This window comes from Dendronephthya gigantea, unplaced genomic scaffold (assembly GCF_004324835.1).
Source record: "Dendronephthya gigantea isolate DGI-Jeju-01 unplaced genomic scaffold, DenGig_1.0 000003F, whole genome shotgun sequence".
Classification (NCBI taxonomy): domain Eukaryota; kingdom Metazoa; phylum Cnidaria; class Anthozoa; order Malacalcyonacea; family Nephtheidae; genus Dendronephthya; species Dendronephthya gigantea.
Window position 1 is genome coordinate 1,040,831 of NW_021163013.1, and position 18,599 is coordinate 1,059,429.

General features: G+C 36.4%; 1 protein-coding gene across 2 annotated transcripts in view; it reads left to right on the plus strand.

Moving 5' to 3' along the window:
* Nucleotides 1-476: 476 nt before the first annotated feature.
* The window catches only part of LOC114538743 (otolin-1-like), a 51,930-nt gene continuing 33,807 nt past the window's right edge, over nt 477-18,599 (plus strand). Inside the window, exons 1-11 of one of the 2 annotated variants that reach the window (XM_028559757.1) lie at nt 477-621; nt 2,126-2,185; nt 2,410-2,460; nt 11,885-11,938; nt 12,155-12,181; nt 13,466-13,510; nt 13,688-13,723; nt 14,742-14,786; nt 15,673-15,708; nt 15,940-16,245; nt 17,191-17,431. In XM_028559757.1, coding sequence (XP_028415558.1) covers nt 514-621; nt 2,126-2,185; nt 2,410-2,460; nt 11,885-11,938; nt 12,155-12,181; nt 13,466-13,510; nt 13,688-13,723; nt 14,742-14,786; nt 15,673-15,708; nt 15,940-16,245; nt 17,191-17,337 — 915 coding nt within the window. In that variant the 5' untranslated portion in view covers nt 477-513 and the 3' untranslated portion in view covers nt 17,338-17,431. Of the gene's footprint in view, nt 622-2,125; nt 2,186-2,409; nt 2,461-11,884; nt 11,939-12,154; nt 12,182-13,465; nt 13,511-13,687; nt 13,724-14,741; nt 14,787-15,672; nt 15,709-15,939; nt 16,246-17,190; nt 17,432-18,599 lie in introns of those variants that run through there. The other variant, XM_028559756.1, reaches the window with a different exon arrangement.

Below are 18,599 nucleotides of genomic sequence, written 5' to 3' on the forward strand. Positions count from 1 at the left end.
CCATCCTCTTTCCTCGACCAATTAAATTTAAGCAGATAAAAAACAGGAAGAGGTAGCAAAATTTTTTGAGATATTTGAGATATGAGAAATCGGACGAATTTGAGCACGCGGTACAAAATTCGTTCGGTAGGTCCTAAACTGGGTTTCAGTCCTCAACCTAGCTATCAACCTATGGCTCGATTAACTGCATGAGCATGCAAATAAAACAAGAGAAGGCCACGCTGCCGAATGCTGAAATATCTCGGGAATTAACAACGAGGTGAAATTCCCGTTGACCCTACACTGTCTGAAATTAATTGCTTGATTATTATTTTAATCATCACGAGCGTCGATGTTGATCTGCAGAAGCTGTACGTCAACAGGGTCATTGACATTTCCATATCGCAGACTACAATAATTTGCAAATTTCTTCCCATGCATATATACTTGTAATTTAAACTGAGTCATTGAACATTTAGCCGAAACAAGCAACAAAATCAATCAGTGTAGAGTTAAAATAATTTCACTCGCAAGATGATTGTATTTCTTATCTTTCTCTCAAGCGTCTTTACATCAGACGGGCAAGCAGTGAGAAAATTGGAAGGAGTCAACAAGTCGGTTGTCTGCATAAAGGGCAGCAAGGTATGCTTAATACATGCAAACATATAGAGAGAGCGGCAGTATCATATAGTTCCCTGTGAGTTGCCTTTTAACAGCGAAGAGGATAAACGTTAAAAAACTAGGACAAAATTTATTTTAAAGTACTTATCTTTAAGTTATCTTATAATTATAATGTATTGACAAAATGTCCGAAAATAACAAATTGGAATTATTCAAGCCCAGTGGAGGCTCCAGGTTTAGGCACAATGACTACACGGCCTATTTTTAAATTCAAAATACCCTAATCAGGGGCGTAACTAGAACGATAATTGGGAGGGGGGTGAATTGTCATATGTTCAGTTCTGCCCGACGGATTTCTATTGTAAGCTATTCCAATTACAAAAGAAATCCGTAGGGCAGAACATTATATATGAATATTAACCCCCCCCCCTCAATTATCGTTCTAGTTACACCACTGACCCTAATAGCAACGCTATTGGTTTTGAACTTTTGAACTTTTAAAAAGTGCTTTAAAAAAAACCCAACCAATGTCATACCAAGTTAAAGCTGTAGTAATTACCTCGGGTTGATGTATACAAAACAACACTAGCATTCCGGTATATAACCCTTACCCCTGCTGTACCAAAAAATTTTATTGGTGGTGGGGGGGGGAGAGGTGGATTATTCATATAATCATCTCATGTTTGGCTGATTTTATTTATTCTAGTGGTTGATTTCACACTAGAACATGCATATATGAATATCCAGTAACGTAGCCATGCACCTTTTGTTTTTCATGTCTTTCATGTCAGCCCTATATTCTTGACGTGTATCTCGATTTCAGCAATTTTTGTTTGTCAGGATGATTTTTTGAGAACACGTACCATAGTACAGCGGTTTTATCCAATGCGAATGCATATAATTAAATACTGCTTTATATTCATGTGCGATCTCAAGTCGGGAGAGAATTCTCATCGGCAAGATTTTTCGACACGCAATATTTCCATTGCTATCCTAAAGATGACTGCATGCGAGGAGATAAAGGCACTACGTGTATTCACCCGAAGCATAGCACTTACAATTTGCAATTCTAGTTGAAAATTTATTTATTGAAATTTTTTGGAACCAGGGGCGCCGGAACCACAGGGGGCAGTGGGGGCAGCTGCCCTCACTGCCCTTTGCTAACGGGGGCGAGCGGGGGCAGCCTGTGCCCTTTGCTACCATATAAAAGTATCATAAATTCAACATTTAATCATCATGCCTACTTTTCGCATAAAAACTAACCGGTAATATTATTGAAAATGTGTTCTCCCGTGGATTTGCAAGTTCGCATGTACTCCTAAATTTGAGTTTTCTCTTCGTGTGGTCGCTAAGGTAAAATGAATGTGCCCTTTTCTAAAACTCTGCCCCGTCGCCCTAAACTGCTTCTGGCGTCCCTGTTTGCAGCGACAAACGATAGATAACACACCTCTATCTTCAGGTCAAAAATTCCACCCTACATTTCAGAAGGAGAAATATTTAAACCCCATCAACCTTTTTTCTCTAGGCTTTTGGACTTACCATAGTACAGGGAGAACACGGGAATCCTGGCTCGCCTGGACCGCAGGTTATTATTATTTGAGAATCTACTTTTTGTTGTTTGCATCGTTAGGCTTTTGAATCATGTTTTATCCAGGAAACCCTGGGGCAATGGAACACAGTGCCCTCATTTTCAGTCTCGAATAATTGTATATAATTATCATTTATAATCATTATCTTTAAATGATAGATTAGACATGTATAATTATATCAATTATGTTAATTTCACTCCACCTTAAATTTAATTTTCAGGGTGACCAGGGTGAAAGAGGATATCATGGATATACACCTCGCAATTTTTACGTATGTCATTAACCACATGATAATAAGGCGGACTAAAGTAGGATGCGCAGGCAAAAATATTGAAAATGGGATCGCTTTAATTATAGGCTAATACATATAGACATTTGAAATAACACTGGGCTTATTTGTGCATTTTAAAATTAAGATATATCAATTGAGAATACCACTTGCATGCATGGATGAGCGCAGAGATATGGAATTTTTTTTGAGTGTGATTTTCGCACGAATGATTCTCACACGCAGAGATCTCAGCAAATTTTTTTTGAAATCCCATGCCCCATAGTTACGGCCCCATAGAGACATCAGATCAGCAACTATTGTCTCATAGTTACTGGTGATTTTTCAATTATGATTTATGAAATTATACTGAAAAGTATATAATATGTATTATTTTTTACATTGCTCGGTTTTCTTTGTTCTTGTCGGAGAATATAATTATTAAGAAATTCTAAAAAGCATATAAGCATATAAAAGAATATATAACGAGAGGTACGCATAGCGTACATGTGGGTAGCCTCGAAAACATCAGCAGCGATTACAGTAAAGCAAAGCACTGCAATTTATATAGTCTATTTTATATTATATAGACAATGGTCGAGTTAATTTAAATATTTAAAGATTTTTATTTGTCAGTATATTCGTCAGTAATGTACCTGCAAGTCAGCAAGCAGTCAGCAGTGTTATTTTGTTTCAATATAGCAGCAGTTGCGGCTGTTAATTATTTTATATACCCGCACAATGGCTGGGTTCAAATTTCAATACCCGCACAATGGCTGGGTTCAATTTCAATACCTGCAAAATGGCTAGGTTTAATTTCAATACCTGCATAATGGCTAGGTTCACTTTTGGTACGTGACCTTTCATGTAAATAGTATGATGACGACCAGTGCGAGCAACAATGGCTCCGGTTTTTTTTTTGGTTTTGGATACGTGCACTCTGACACGTGGAGCGCCTGACAAGAGGATGTCAGGGCAGGCAAGATTGCCCCGTATACAATGAAATCTACGCTTGTAAAATCTGATTGTAATCGAAATTGCTCGACCACAGTATATAAATAAACGATTATAAAATAACAAAAACCCACAAAAAGCAAGACAGCTTACCTTAACTTTGCTAAAAATCTGAAACAACGCAGTCCACGCCTCACCTGCACGTGGAAACTCAAAATCTTTAATCTTGGCAAAATAACAACTTACGATATTTTCGGAAGTAGTTACGATATTTTCCGGAAGTCATAACGAACGGTATTATCGTCGTCATCTGTTCGTTTATATATATCTGACCATCGCCGAAGACCTGGACGTTTATTTCTTACCTGCTAAGACAATTTTCAACTCGCATGCGCAGCGGCTACCCACAAAAAGCATTTCCATTCTATTACTATACTATAAATGCAACCTCGGCAATATGAAAAAAATAAGTATGTTATTTTGGAGCACCTCGGGTGTATGTGTTTATTCCCATGGTTACTCAAAATAACAACCGTGTAGTGTCGAAGCTTCTCGCAAGAATCATTTTCATTGGCTGAACTTTACAATACATTTCTGTTGTAACCAATAGCATAGCTTCGTTCTTTAAAAAGCATAGAAAAGCATTATTCAATTGGACGAAAGCTTCCGAGAGCTGCGACATGACCAATCATAACACATAATATTATCTGCTATACGCTCTGAATATAACATTCGAACATAAACAATACTAATTTAGATGCCTTGCGAACTTAAATGTTGTTCGATAATCACACAGCACATCGTTGGAGCTAAAATTAGCGTGTAATATGTGTAGTGTGTTCGCAAACGTGAATGGATCAGCAACGGCAATTTCCCCAGCCACGACAAACTCAACATATTCCCCAACAACAGCAGCAACAGCAGCAGCAACAGCAGCAACAAATCCAGCAGCGTAATCTCATACAGCCGAATCAGCTTACACAAAACCAGCAGCAGCAATTTTCGCAGCCACAGATAACTCAACATCTATACCTCAACGGCAAATTACTCAGCCACAACATACTCAACATATACCCCAGCAACAGCAGCAACAACCCCTGCAGCATAACCTCATACAGCAGAATCAGTTTCATCAAGACCAACAGCAGCAGCAGCAGCAACAACAATATCATCAATCACGCCCAGACAACGACACTTCCAACTTCTCACTAAACCAAACCCAACAGCAAAATCAGCAACCATCCCATCAACATAACCCAACGAATACTTACAAATCCCGTGAGCCCCCTAGACACGATGGGACGAATCTCACAGTTATCCTGGGTGACTCTATGACAAGAGGTATCAACACAAAGAACATGAGAAGGTCAACTCGCAAGAATGTGACTATTCGAACGTTTCCCGGCGCGACAGTAACTGACATGATGGACTACGCAAAACCAAGTCTACGCCTTCAGCCAGCTAATATTATTATACATGCTGGAACTAATGATCTAAAATCCTGTGAAGTAAATACTATTACCGAAAACATCTCCAAGCTCTGCGACGAAATCTATAAATTCTGCCCTAAGGCTGACATTTCACTTTCCCAAATAATTACTAGAACTGATAGCCCCGGTATTAAAGATAAAGTTACTCAATTGAACAACCTGCTCCAAGGTCTCTGTGAAGCCAGAAACCTAAACTTAATAAAACACGAAAACATTGATGAGAGAGGCCTGGACAGATATGGTTTACACCTTAATCCTGCTGGTAGTGACCTTATGGCGAGGAACTTAATTAACTTTATTCGGCACTTTTAGTAATACTAGATTACATATTTTAAACGGCTTGAATTCCAACCAACCTATGCCAAATATCAATCTAAACGATAATCCCTTTACTCAAATTCCTACGAAAGGCCTAAGTTTTTTCCACTTAAATATTCAGGCTATTACAAATAAATTGGACCAAGTTAGACTCATGATTTCTGAATCTATTCGGGATCGTAATAAAAACAATATCATATTTTGCTTCTCTGAAACTCATTTAAATGCTAGCTGGTCTGATGCAGAACTGCAGATTGGAGAGTTTAACCTTATTAGAAAAGATCGAATTTATGCCTCCGGTGGAGGTATTCTAATTTATATTCCTAATTCAATTAACTTTCAATATCGAAGGGACTTAATGATAGATAATGACAGTTCTCTCGAGTGCGTTTGGTTGGAATTTAAGCACCCTAATACCAAACCCTTCCTAATGGCCATTATGTATCAACCGGGAAATAATACCCATTGGAGAGATTCTTTAAACTGCACTTTAGGTATGGCTGATAATGAACGTAAAGAAATTATCATCTTAGGAGACTTAAACACTAACTTTCAAGACAAACGTTCCTATCAACCACTTCATGTAATAACATCTCAGTACCAACTTGAACAACTTATTAATATAGCTACTAGGCCAATATCTGGAAAAGTAATAGACCTTATCTACACTTCTCAGAAGGATAGGGTCATCCAATCAGGCGTGCTGAATATTGGATTAAGCGACCATCTGCCAATTTTTATCTCCAGAAAAATTAACTCTCGGATTAAGACTAAACAAAGCCTACATACGATTATTAGCTATCGTAAGAAGAAGGATTTTATCCCGAGTAATTTTGGCAATGATTTAGTGGAAGTAATTCCTGCAAGTGTTTATGAAAATCATAGTGACCCAAACGTTCTCTTAGACCTTTGGCATTCTCATTTTATAAAAGTTTTGAATAGACATGCACCTTTGATTAAACGTAGGGTCAGAAGAAACAAACTGCCAGGATGGTTCAACTGTGAAATACGTAGCTCTAGTCATCAAAGAGACTATTTCCTAAAGCAATTTCTAAAAAGCAAAAATTCCAATGATTGGTATGCTTACAAAAAGTGGAGAAATAGAACCGTTCATATCATTAAAAAATCAAAAGAGGACTACTATAAAAACCTTCTAACTGTTCACATACATAACCCACAACAATTATGGAAAATATTAAAATATATCTTGCCTACCAATGACACTGCTTCCCAGACAACTCTTAACATCAATGGTAGGGAGATCAGTGATCCTACTGAAGTAGCCGATCTCTTTAATGAATATTTCTCTTCCATTGCTGATAATGTTGATTTAAGTTCACAAAACAACCCAATCTCTTCTCATCTGCAATTCCAAATAAATCATACAAAGTTCTCAATTCCATCGATGACAATCGATGACATACAAAACTTTGTTGCGTCACTAGACCAGAACAAAGCTACCGGTCTTGATGATATTCCCGCTTATTTCATTAAATCCTCAATTCAATCATTTGCATCTATTATACTTCACATTTGTAATTTGAGTATTGAATATGGTATATTTCCCAACAAGTGGAAGAAAGCCAAACTGATTCCAATCTATAAGGCTGACATCCGTACCGAGAGAAGCAACTACAGACCTATCTCTATACTGCCCATCCTATCCAAACTCCTGGAACGTCATGTTGCCGATTCATATATGAAATTTCTTAGTGAAAACAATATTTTGTCGAATTGTCAGCATGGTTTCCGAGCTCATCATTCTTGTGAATCTACTTTAATCTTAATTTATGAACACCTTCTTAATAACATTGAACAAGGCTTGATCAATGGAATGTCTCTTATTGATTTCTCCAAAGCATTCGACTTAGTCGACCATGACATATTATTACAGAAACTAAAAATTATGGAATTACACCCTTGGCGTTAAGATGGTTCAAATCGTTCCTGAATGACCGCTATCAACAAGTACAAATCTCTTCATCCCTATCAAATCCTGCGATGATAAAATCTGGCGTGCCCCAAGGCTCTATTCTAGGCCCAATTCTTTTTCTGGTTTTTATTAATGATTTACCCATCTACATCAACAAGTCCAAGCCCTTTTTGTTTGCGGATGACTCTACTATTATTTCTTCCGGAACTAATGTCTGCGAACTTAGTGACTCCCTAAAGTCGGACGTTACTTCAGTGTCACATTGGACTACTCACAACAAAATGTCCCTCAATTCGAAAAAGACTAAAATTATGAAAATATTCTCCCAACACAAATTTTCAGATCTTGACCCAATAACTATTGAGATCAACAACCATACTATTAAGGAGATCTCTTCTGCTGTTCTACTTGGTGTCACATTTGATCAATATTTGAAATGGGATAGGCAAATTCACACTATCTACAACATAATAAACTCTAGACTATATCTATTAAAACGCATACGCAGTCACCTTATTCTAAAATGTCGTATTCAGTTTTACTCTGCACTAATCTACCCACATCTATTATACTGTTGTACACTCTGGGGAAACGCAAATAAAGAACTAATAACGTGCCTACTAAAACTACAGAAACGAGCTGCAAGACTAATTCTTGAATTACCAACCGAAGTACCCTCAATATTACTTTTCCGCCAACTTAATTGGATACCTATTTTCAACTTGATAAAAATGAGAAAAATTCTTATGGTTTTCAATACTTTAAAAACTTCTTGGCCACCAGATCTTCGAAGGTTGTTTGTTTACGTTCGCGACTCTCATCCAATTCAAACTAGATCGACAACGACTGACTTAAAGATCCCTTTAGTCAAGACGGAGCAGGCTCAGGGGCGGATCGAGCATATTCTCTGACCGGTGCATCGTCCTGAGTCTCGCATAAATAGGGGGGTCCGGGGGCATTCTCCCCCGGGAAATTTTGAAATCTAGGACCCCGCAAATGCGATTTCCTGCGTTTTGAGCGAATAGTTTGCAAAAAATACACGAATAAAATGAAGAAAAAAACCACTGTTATTTCGCACAAACAGTCAACCACACACGGACAAACAGCATGCTCTTATCTGGATTTCATCACCACCGATCTCAGCGACAACCACGAATCACGAGTTCACCTCACACAATCTCCACTCATTACCACGAGTTATGCTTGGAGCGTGATGAGACATAACTACAGTTTTGAACGAAAAACAAACGAAAGGGACTTGTCCGGAATGGCAATAACGGGCATTCATTCTGGCCATAGCATTCCACACATATCCACATTGCACCAAGGTTTTGCAAAATAAACAAACAAACAGATTCGTACCATATTAAAATTATAATTTTCAAACCATAACAATTTACATTCCACAATTCCTATTACAGACTCACTTCAACTGTTATAAATAAAAAATCTTCAACCTTGCAACATTGCCAATCATCTCACTTTCAAAAAGCACCCAACAACATTTGGAATAACAATTTTTTACTAAAACAATGCATAAAACTCCTGTTTATTAAAGAGCTCAGTGCTAGTAAGGTCTCTCCAATGCTGGTGAGGTCTCTCCATAAATAACAAAGATCCTCTTTGCCACAAAGTAACTTGGAACAAGCCCTATATAGACAAGTTCCATTGCCTTTGGTCCTAAATGCATAAAAATGCATTATATATTATACGCCATCATAAAATTCTAAGGATTAAGATCATTTAAGGAACATGCACAATTTAAATTATCTGCAATATTTTTTAATTATTAACAAGATCAAAAACACATATAATAGTTTGAACATAAACCTTCTACAGTAATTATGATATTGTTTTAAAAAGGCATAAGTTTAATAATATTACCTAAAGGACATAAGTTGTTCTAATGTTCATTTATATACTGTATGGTCCTTGACAATAAATTTATAATCACCGTGTACTAAGGACAAGTCAATTATTGTCAAATGTCAATATTGCTACAACCTTCTGGGTTCTTACCATGATATAATTCTATTGCAAAATATTAATATGAATTTAATATTGATATTATGCAATTGAGAATGACAATTTATAACTTTGCCATTCTAAGCATAATAAATAGAGTGTTAGTTGTTATAATTAACAGCAATATATATTTAATCATAGTATATATTTTTGTTTATTTAATGCTTTTGAGTAATATCTAATGTAACTAGATTTGAGCAGCTGCAAGCCTGTGGCTGTGCCTAGAACTAAAAATATGCCACACTGTTGACTGCCCTCTACATATATCAGAATATGAATCATATCATATATACAACAATATAATATATATACAACTAAATACAGCTTAATAGTTAATAGACAATAGTTAATACTATATAATATAAAGCTATTGTTGGGCCAATGTTGGCAAAATTAGAATATTATTCTTTACTTATTATCATTACTGCAATAAATAGTCAATAATACTAGGATACCAAAATAACCAAACTACCCAAGTACTGACAGTAATGTAAACAAATACTCACTTTAGACTCACTCTAGAGCTCGGTGTTACCCACGCTGTCACGTTTCGGTGATATGCTTCGGAATATAATTCACTGGCAATATCTCTTTCAACTTTGCCAACTTTAAAGGGATTCGAAACCTTCGATTTCGACAGGGGAGTGGAAACTTTCATTTCAGCACCACGCCGTACTGCCTCAATATCGGACAGCTTATTGTGTTCAAGCAAAGAGCAAAGATCGCACTCATTTGCATCGACATTTGCATATCTTCACTTGCCGCCATGATACAGCATGGCAATGAACAAAATACGACGTCACAGTGGCTGAGATGCACCGGTGCGTGTGCCCACGGTCTCAAATTTTTGGCGAGATGCACCGGTCAGCAGCTTAAAAACGGCCCCAAAACAATAGATTTGTGATGTCACAGTGGCTGGCTAGCGATGCACCGGTGCATCACCGATGCATCGCTAGCCACTGTGACGTGAACCACAGATAGCTCACTGACCTCTATACATATTTATGCATATATATTATGAGATATATCCACTGGATATATCCCGCGTCAGATTTCCCCAGATATTCTTGGCGCGACATTTCAAACGCTTTTATGTTATTATGCGATTTTTTGACGGCGGCAGCTACTGCCCAAAGAGTAGGCGTTGTTAAAAAGCAGGCTATTCGCCGATTTTTTCTCGCAAAAAGATTTAAATATTATTTAAAACTATTTTGGCGCACCTATCATTTAGTTTCGCTATAGTTTGAAAGTTTTATATTTTCAGAAGGTTTGAGAAATCTGACCGATGCATTCGCATCGGATGCACCGGTCTAGATCCGCCCCTGAGCAGGCTAAATCTAAGATATCTTATAGTGGTGCAAGTCTATTCAATTCTTTACCTTCTGAGTTAAAAATCGTTGAAAATTATTCACCTAACTCTTTTAAAAAAAAGCTTAAAACCTTTTTTCTTCAATTAAACAATGAAGTTGACCATGTTAATGAATTTAGCTGCACTGTATGCAAGCATATCATTCGTTGCCAATGTTTCTCGCGATGAAACCTTTCATATTACCTTTCGAGGGCCATTGGGAAGAATACCTTAAGGTAACAATGTGAACCCCTCATGAAATAAAGTTTTAATAAATAATAATAATAATAATAATAATAAATAATGGTCCGTGCTGTGTTTGATCGTATTCGTCAATCGTGTGCGAACTGCGACGTGTCAACGCGCCCATACACGACCACATCTTGTTAAACGGCGAAATAGCAGCGATATTATTAGCCAGAAACTACATGTTAAAAAATAAAAATATATTCCGACCCCAATTAAATCTACACTTAAACAAACAGCACCAAAAGAACGGTTAATTCGTTCCTCGTAGAGGAATTGCCGTATCATGTGAGCGAAATCAACTCGCGCATCGGAAAATTGGCCAAAGATTTCGAGCATAAGCAAGCGTGTTTGACAAGTTTTATTAGTTGCTACGAATACAATACAAAACGCCTTCAGAGTTTGGTCAGCTATATCAAGAACCTACGACACCTTATATAAGTTTGTTTATGCATTTCAAACATCTTGCATGCTGTCTTTATTTATATGCATCAACAAAAAGTTAAGGGGGATTTCCTCACTTCGTCCTCGAGATCTGTGTCTGTAAGGAAAACTGTGACCGCGCAAGAAATATGGGAAGGGGAGAGAGGGGGAAGCCCCAGGATGCCAATTAGTGCGGCACAGGTGAGGGACTGTGGAAGAGTCAGGGCTATTTCTGCTCAATGTTGCTTAATTTTGCTTCATTGCTCACAATTCAAAAGAAACGCGCGAAATATTTCGCATTTAGCTTGAAAATTTAGCCCGTGGAACAAGGGCTTTAGATAAATAAATAGATAATTTATCTAAATAAATAGATTTTATATTTTAAAAGAGTTTGATCGCACAACGGCGGAGGTATGCAGTCTCCGAGTGCCCTGTAGTTTAGTATGTAGATAATTATATTAATTTTGATATAATTAAAAATTCGTTCATATTATGGCATATGTAGTACATCTTTGCACTTCATGGCATGTAGGTTATCAGTTAATTTATTCTAATTTAATTTACGAATTTACGAAACCTACAACACCACTTGAGTATCGTTACTAACTTTTTCCACCAGCTCCACTAACAGCGAATTAATTAATTATAAAATTGTTATGCTCTTGAATTCTCTTGAATGTAACCGCCTAGGAATTTCAAGGTCCACGAGGATCTGATGGGTCTCCAGGACGTGATGGAGAAATGGTAGGTATTACACGAAAATTGCCTTCCCTAATTGTCTCAGCATTTTGTTCAGTTTGCGAGAAGAACTAAAAGAATGGAAAGTTTGCATGTTACACTAACTCTCTGTCTTCACCATCTATTTTCTATCCATCGTCATTTAGAGAATCCAATTTAAAGTCCTAAACTAGAATCTGGTAATAATAGGTATAACAAAGTAAAAAAATATATATACTTTAGGGTGAAAAAGGACAACGTGGTCATAAGGTACGTTGTATAAAATGTTCAAAATTGCCAAATTTCAATATACTAATATATTAAATTTTCTCTCATTTATCATATTCTCTTTGGAGGCGGTGGAACATAATATTAATATAGGGACCTTACGATACACCTAATCTGCAACCGCGTATGTGACATGTAAGGAATCCTGTTTGAATTATTGAGGTTTAAAGGGTCTTAATTTCGAGTGGAATTATCCCCACTTCAAACTGAACCAGGAACAGTTGATGAAAAAATCAGTCAATTATAGGTTAAATAGTCGACTCATTTTTCCATCAACTGTTCCTGGCTTGAATTTGAAGTGTGTATAATTTCACTCGAAATTAAGACCCTTTAAACCTCTAAAATTTACCTGCATCGAGTGAAGTGCCAAAAATTATAATTGATTTGCCCTTACCTGTTTGAATTAGTTTTACATATACAGCTCTGACCTTAACCAAAGCAGAATAGAATTTTTATTCCCTTTTGTGAAACTGTGGAAATGAAGGCAGTATTACTCCACGTCTACGTCAGATAGGTTTGGTGCATATTATAAGGTCCTTATTTTATTTTGTGGGGCTCCAAAAAATATGGTTAAGTCTGTTCGACCATATGTGGTCCATGTTTCTGTGTAACGTACAGAGAACAAACACAAAACCATAACCATGCAGCCGACGATTTAAAAAATACGAGTCAAAAGATGACTTTGAAATAAAGTCGAAAATTCTCAGTCTCAACCTTCGTTTTGTTTCATTCATATAATTATTTTGACTCTCGAGATGTCCTGGTTATTCGGAAGTTGTCAGTTTTTGAACAAACACAAGGTAGCCAAATACATTGCTAGTGAATGAAGTTCTTCTTCAATATTCCATTCTAAATCCTGGTTTTCATTTAATCGTAAGTGTCGTGATCATGTCAAGGTGACTGATATACGTGGTAGAATATTTCTATATGCGTGCAGTCAATAGTGACCTGTTTGAGTACAAAAATAAAGACAAATTCACATCCGGATTATTTCTCAGTGATTTTTTCTTAAGAGAAACTTATAAGAGAATTTATTATCTTAAAGAAAAAATTATCGTACAGAGAAAACTAGATTTGATAATTCTGTGCAAATGCAATATTTATCCTGTGCGACGGATTTCTATTGTATGTATGCACGTTTTCAAACGAAATCCGTCTGCATGGCAGAACAGAGTAAATAAATTATATTCATCCTCTCCAATTATCCCGCTCATTTCGTCCCCGTTAGCTTGTCTAAGCTCGTTGGCGTTTTGTCTCTACTTTTAGGGCTCACGTGGTGCACCTGGAAAGGACGGGTTTAATGGACCAAAGGTCGGCTGAAAAATGAATGAAAATTTTTAAAAATATATAATTATGCCGCCTAAAGGGTTTTGTTTCTATAGATGCACTGCTCTACAATATAGTGGTATGTTTATATAATATATTGATATGGCTATATAGTCAGCCCTGAATGTACATTTGATAAATTGTGATAATAATTCGTTTCAGGGGCATATTGGCGAATCTGGTTCGATGGGTATGAAGGTAATCTATTCGAGGGTAATTCAAAGGGATGGGAAATGATGTATTTTAGCTGACAGCTTTTCAGTTGAGGTTTAATCTGCGCTGTTAGGTATAGTTTATAGAATATATAGAAAGATGTGCAAATCAATCAATTTGTCCACGAGATATTGCAAACCACACGCCCATCCCATTCTTCTGCGTAGCCTGGTAACGAGGCACTGGTAGAGCGCACATTTGAACTGATATATTTAGAGTACGGCAGATGCGATTTTCTCCACGCCATGTTACACGGTTCAATTTGCAACTTGGAATGCAATTGTACTTTTAAGAGATTTAAATTAGTGAAGAGTCTTCAAAATGTAAGTGTAAGAAGCGCCATGGAGTGTAATAAAAGTTTGGTAGTTGCCAAATTTACAAATCTCAAAAGAAGAATTACATTGCAAGTTGGAGGAAAAATTGCACCGTGTAACAGGGCCTGTAGTTCTTGAGAATTCCTTTTACATCTCAAACATAATCAATAGCGTAGCAGCCTAACGACTACCGCTATGGTAATATTTTGGTGTTTACTGATTGTAGACACAATAAATTTCTAAAGACATGAATAATTTTAATAACATAATACGTATCTTGCTTTACCTGACCTACGAAAAACACAACGAGATTAGTGTATATGTAATTTATTCAATATTTTTTTGTTCCTGTAGTATTTCAACGTGGGTCCCTACATGTAAACTTGTTGTCCTGGATATATTGCCCATTTTGTGCCCCACCCTTTCGACGGACGGTCCAGGTTCTGCACGAGTGTCCATAGTAGCGTGGCCAGCCTGACGATTTGTCCCGCTATGCTAATATTTTTTTGTTCATTGACTGTGAAAACAATAAATTTCTAAGGAAATAAATAATCGTAATAACTCGAAATTTGCATAGCGGGACAAAATCGTCTTGCTGGCTACGCCACTGAGTGTCCAGAAACAAAGTTCATGGATAAAACGAGTAACATTTGTATTAAAAGTATATTCGTTATCATGCATTTTTATAGGGTGCACGTGGAATTCAAGGAGAAGCGGGAAATCTTGGTGAAGATGTAAGAATACGAATCCTTACATTAGAAATTCGCATCAAGTAGATAATTTCTTACCGCAAACAGTGAACTATATTCGTATTATCCTTTTGCTTATATGGCGGCTCGCAGGGTTATTAAATGATCGCTCGACAAAAAACAATAGGACAATGGCATTGATCCCCAATGCACGCTTTCAAATTGCATATAATCAAATAATTTTAGGCTCTGTTTAAATGAAGCGAGTTATTCCGGCTAGGCGAGGTAAAAATTGCATAAATTATAATGAAAGACTGATCAGGTTAAACCTTTGATGTGATGCGCTTTTTACCTCGCCTAGCCGAGATAACTCGCTCCATGTAAACAGCAGTGGCGTAACTATAGAGCGATATTTGGTGGGGCTGAGGTGAATATTATCCAGTTCAGCTCTACGGATATCCAGTTCAGCTCTACGGATTTCTTTTGTAAGTGCAATAGCTTATAATAGTAATCCGTCTGGCAGGAATGAATATATGAATATTCACCCTCCCCCCCCCGCCACAATCATCGTTCTGGTTACGTCCCTGGTAAAAAGGCTCTCATATTATTTCAGTTGCAACTATTTTTGGCTATATTTTTCTAATATAAATCTTATTATGTTTACTTCGATGTATAACGTTATTTAAAGTTTGGGTGACTATTTTTTTTCGTGTGGCGTTTTATTTAACGATAACGGAAGATCCGATCTTTTAACAACAAATGTATTTGAAAATAAAGAATTTAATTCTTGAAAACCCGGAGATAATTTCATTACAGCTTTCTCATTCTTTAGAGTTTTACAAAAAGCTAACTTGCTCTTAAGTTGTAGATCTTGTGTGCATGAATTGTCTCACAAAACCTGAACAAAAAGTTCATTTCAATGCATTTTTAGGGCGAACCAGGACCTGATGGACTTACACGCGAAGAGGTTAGGCACTTGGTATTCTTTTGCAGAAAGTAAAACATTTAGCTTCTTTATATTTATTTAAATTCACGAAAGAAGAAGACAAAACAAAAGGTAGAACTTGAAAGACCTTTAACTCGTCTCTGCCTTGGACGTAATAGTGGAAGAACCTTATACGAAAAAAGTAGCAGAGTAGAGAATTTCATACAACATTTATTATAACATTTCATAATAATGCTACTGCGTATTTTATAGACAGAGCTAATCACGAGTGCGTTGATTCATTCGTTAAATGACTACCAAGTTAAAGAAAATGGATACTACAATGATATCTATCACGTGACATCACGTGATTTGACTGATGGCAGATCAGACACGGGTGGTTGGGGAAGTGAAACGGCAAGGACTGGAAACTATCTTCAAGCTACTTATGTTCGTCCGGTGTTTGTCACATCTGTCACAGTTGCAGGAGGCTTTATACCATCTTGGCATCATAACGTCAGACACGGATATGGAAATTTAAAGCTGGAGTACTCTACCGACGGAAGAAACTGGGCAACGGTAATAATGCGGATTGCATTTTTACGAGTATTTACAGGGAGTAGATTATAGCCCAGCCGCATTGACTGTGCCTCGCGATAACTGATAAGTTAACCAGAAGAAACCAAATAAAATTTTGCTGAAAGGAAAATCAAACTGAATAGCACTCGATCTAAAAAGGCTGTTGATTATTATAGGAAATTTTTCTCACTTGGCACAAGGCATTAAACCATGCGCCAATGCCACACTCCTTCATACAGTTTTTACCTTGTCCACAGCCCTGGTTAAGTCCTGTTTAGACTATACCGGATTCGCATGGTCACGGCATAATTTTAAGTTGTTTTATGGTATGTCTGTCCCGAGAGGGGGGGTGGTTGCACTCGCTTTCACTTGGTAATTTTGATGTCGCTACGTACCATTCGAATCCAGAATAATGGAAACTGCATGAATATCTAATGCCTGGTGGCAGAATAAGCAGCAGAAGTTCTCATAGATGATAAAAAATTACTTGGTCAAATGATATATACACACCACGCTAAACGGAATTATTGTCTGATGAAAAATTTGACATGAATACATCACATTTACGACATGAAATACTATTAATAGAACAAACAACTTATTTCAATATTTCTGAATCTCTTTCTGGCGTTAGCTGACATATTGCAACGAGTAAATGTAGCAGTATATGCATTATTAGATATTTAGAAACGCTGTCAGGGTAGGTGCCTTTAAAGTAAAAAGCAGCGTAGCCTGCTGCCTGCCTGATGATTTGTCCCGCTATGCTAATATTTTGGTGTTCTTTGACAGTGAAACATTCAATTTCTTAAGATATGAATATAATTATATATAATACTCGAAATTGATTTTACATATCAGCACAAAATTGTGAGCTTGGCTACGCCACTGAAAGTGCAAGGGGCAAGTATATGACCGCATTTCAAAACCTTTCTCCTTGCTCTTTAGCGTGCCATTTTCCCTTCACCGGCGATGAAGAGATTAGTGACGGTGAATTTTGATCCTACAGTAGCTCAATATTGGCGCCTGATATCAGCAGAAAATAAATGGGTTGGAACAACTGAGTTTGCATTGAAACCTTTGTTGAAGGCATGAACTTTGGGATTGCGTTTCAATCATTATTTTTTCAATTATTTTTTCATCTAAAAAATTTAGTAATTTTTAGAAAATATCAAGTATCGTAAAACAAAGAATACTCTAATTATATATCCTCATATACGCTTAACTTTCTCTCCTTTTTCCATTTAGAAGCATACGTTAGCAATGGCAATGACCTAATTCTTGTTCGCAGTAATAACAAATTAATAACGGCAAAAAAACTCGTATAATTCTAATTCAGTTTACAGAGAATAAATGAAAGACATATAAAAATACTAATCGACACGTGGGCGACTAAATTTCGAATTGTCACTTTCAGTTGATTTGTTCTCTGCCTTTGCAAAATGTTTTCATAGGAATATATCTTGCTCTTGGGGATTTCAGATTCCATAATTAAAAGTTTAATTTGTCGTTTATTTATACATCAACACATTGCACTGATTTCAGCTGACTGCGTAATTAAGTTTTCAAATATCGGAAGTCAACAAATGCATTGGGAGAAAATATGGCAAGTTTTCTTAATATGCAGGTTTGAATAATGAGTAATAGTGAATGGAACCTTGTCTTCCAGTTAAAAAAAATTCCACTTCATCCTTAAATAGATGATTTTCCATTTTAAGGTCTTGATTAAATTGATTCCTTCAGGTATAGTTTGTGTAATTACTATAAATAATATACATAATTGGAAAAGGATCTGTACAATTGTACAAATTGTTATACATAGTCTAAGATAATTTATGCTAATTTATACAATTAGGGTCTCGAACACGAACGAGCATGCTTTATATTTGTTTTATGTGTTATCCCAGTTGAGCGTTAGATATACCATGTACAAGTCAGTGAATGAGACTTAACACAAATGAATGACTACAGCGTTATTTCCCACTTATGCATTAAAATACCACATGCTTCTGTTCGTATCCAGGTAAAGTGCAAATTGACAATTTGTTTGCTTGATACATGATGGAACTTTGATTACTTGAGCTAATGTCTATAATCTGTATATAAAAAACAAATAAATTATGCGATTCGGTTTTTTATTATTTTCGGATTAATTTTGGAAAGAAAGTATTTACATTTTATACTTAATAAAAGTTCAATCTAAATTTAAATTCGCTGCCCATTAATATTTTTTATTTACTTTATTTTAATTGCCAAAATCAGTTCAATTTTTATAAATATAATAAATTTGAATCATAATGAGCACATATACTAACAGTTGCATTCCACTTTGTTTCTTCTGTCTAAAAGTAAAAATT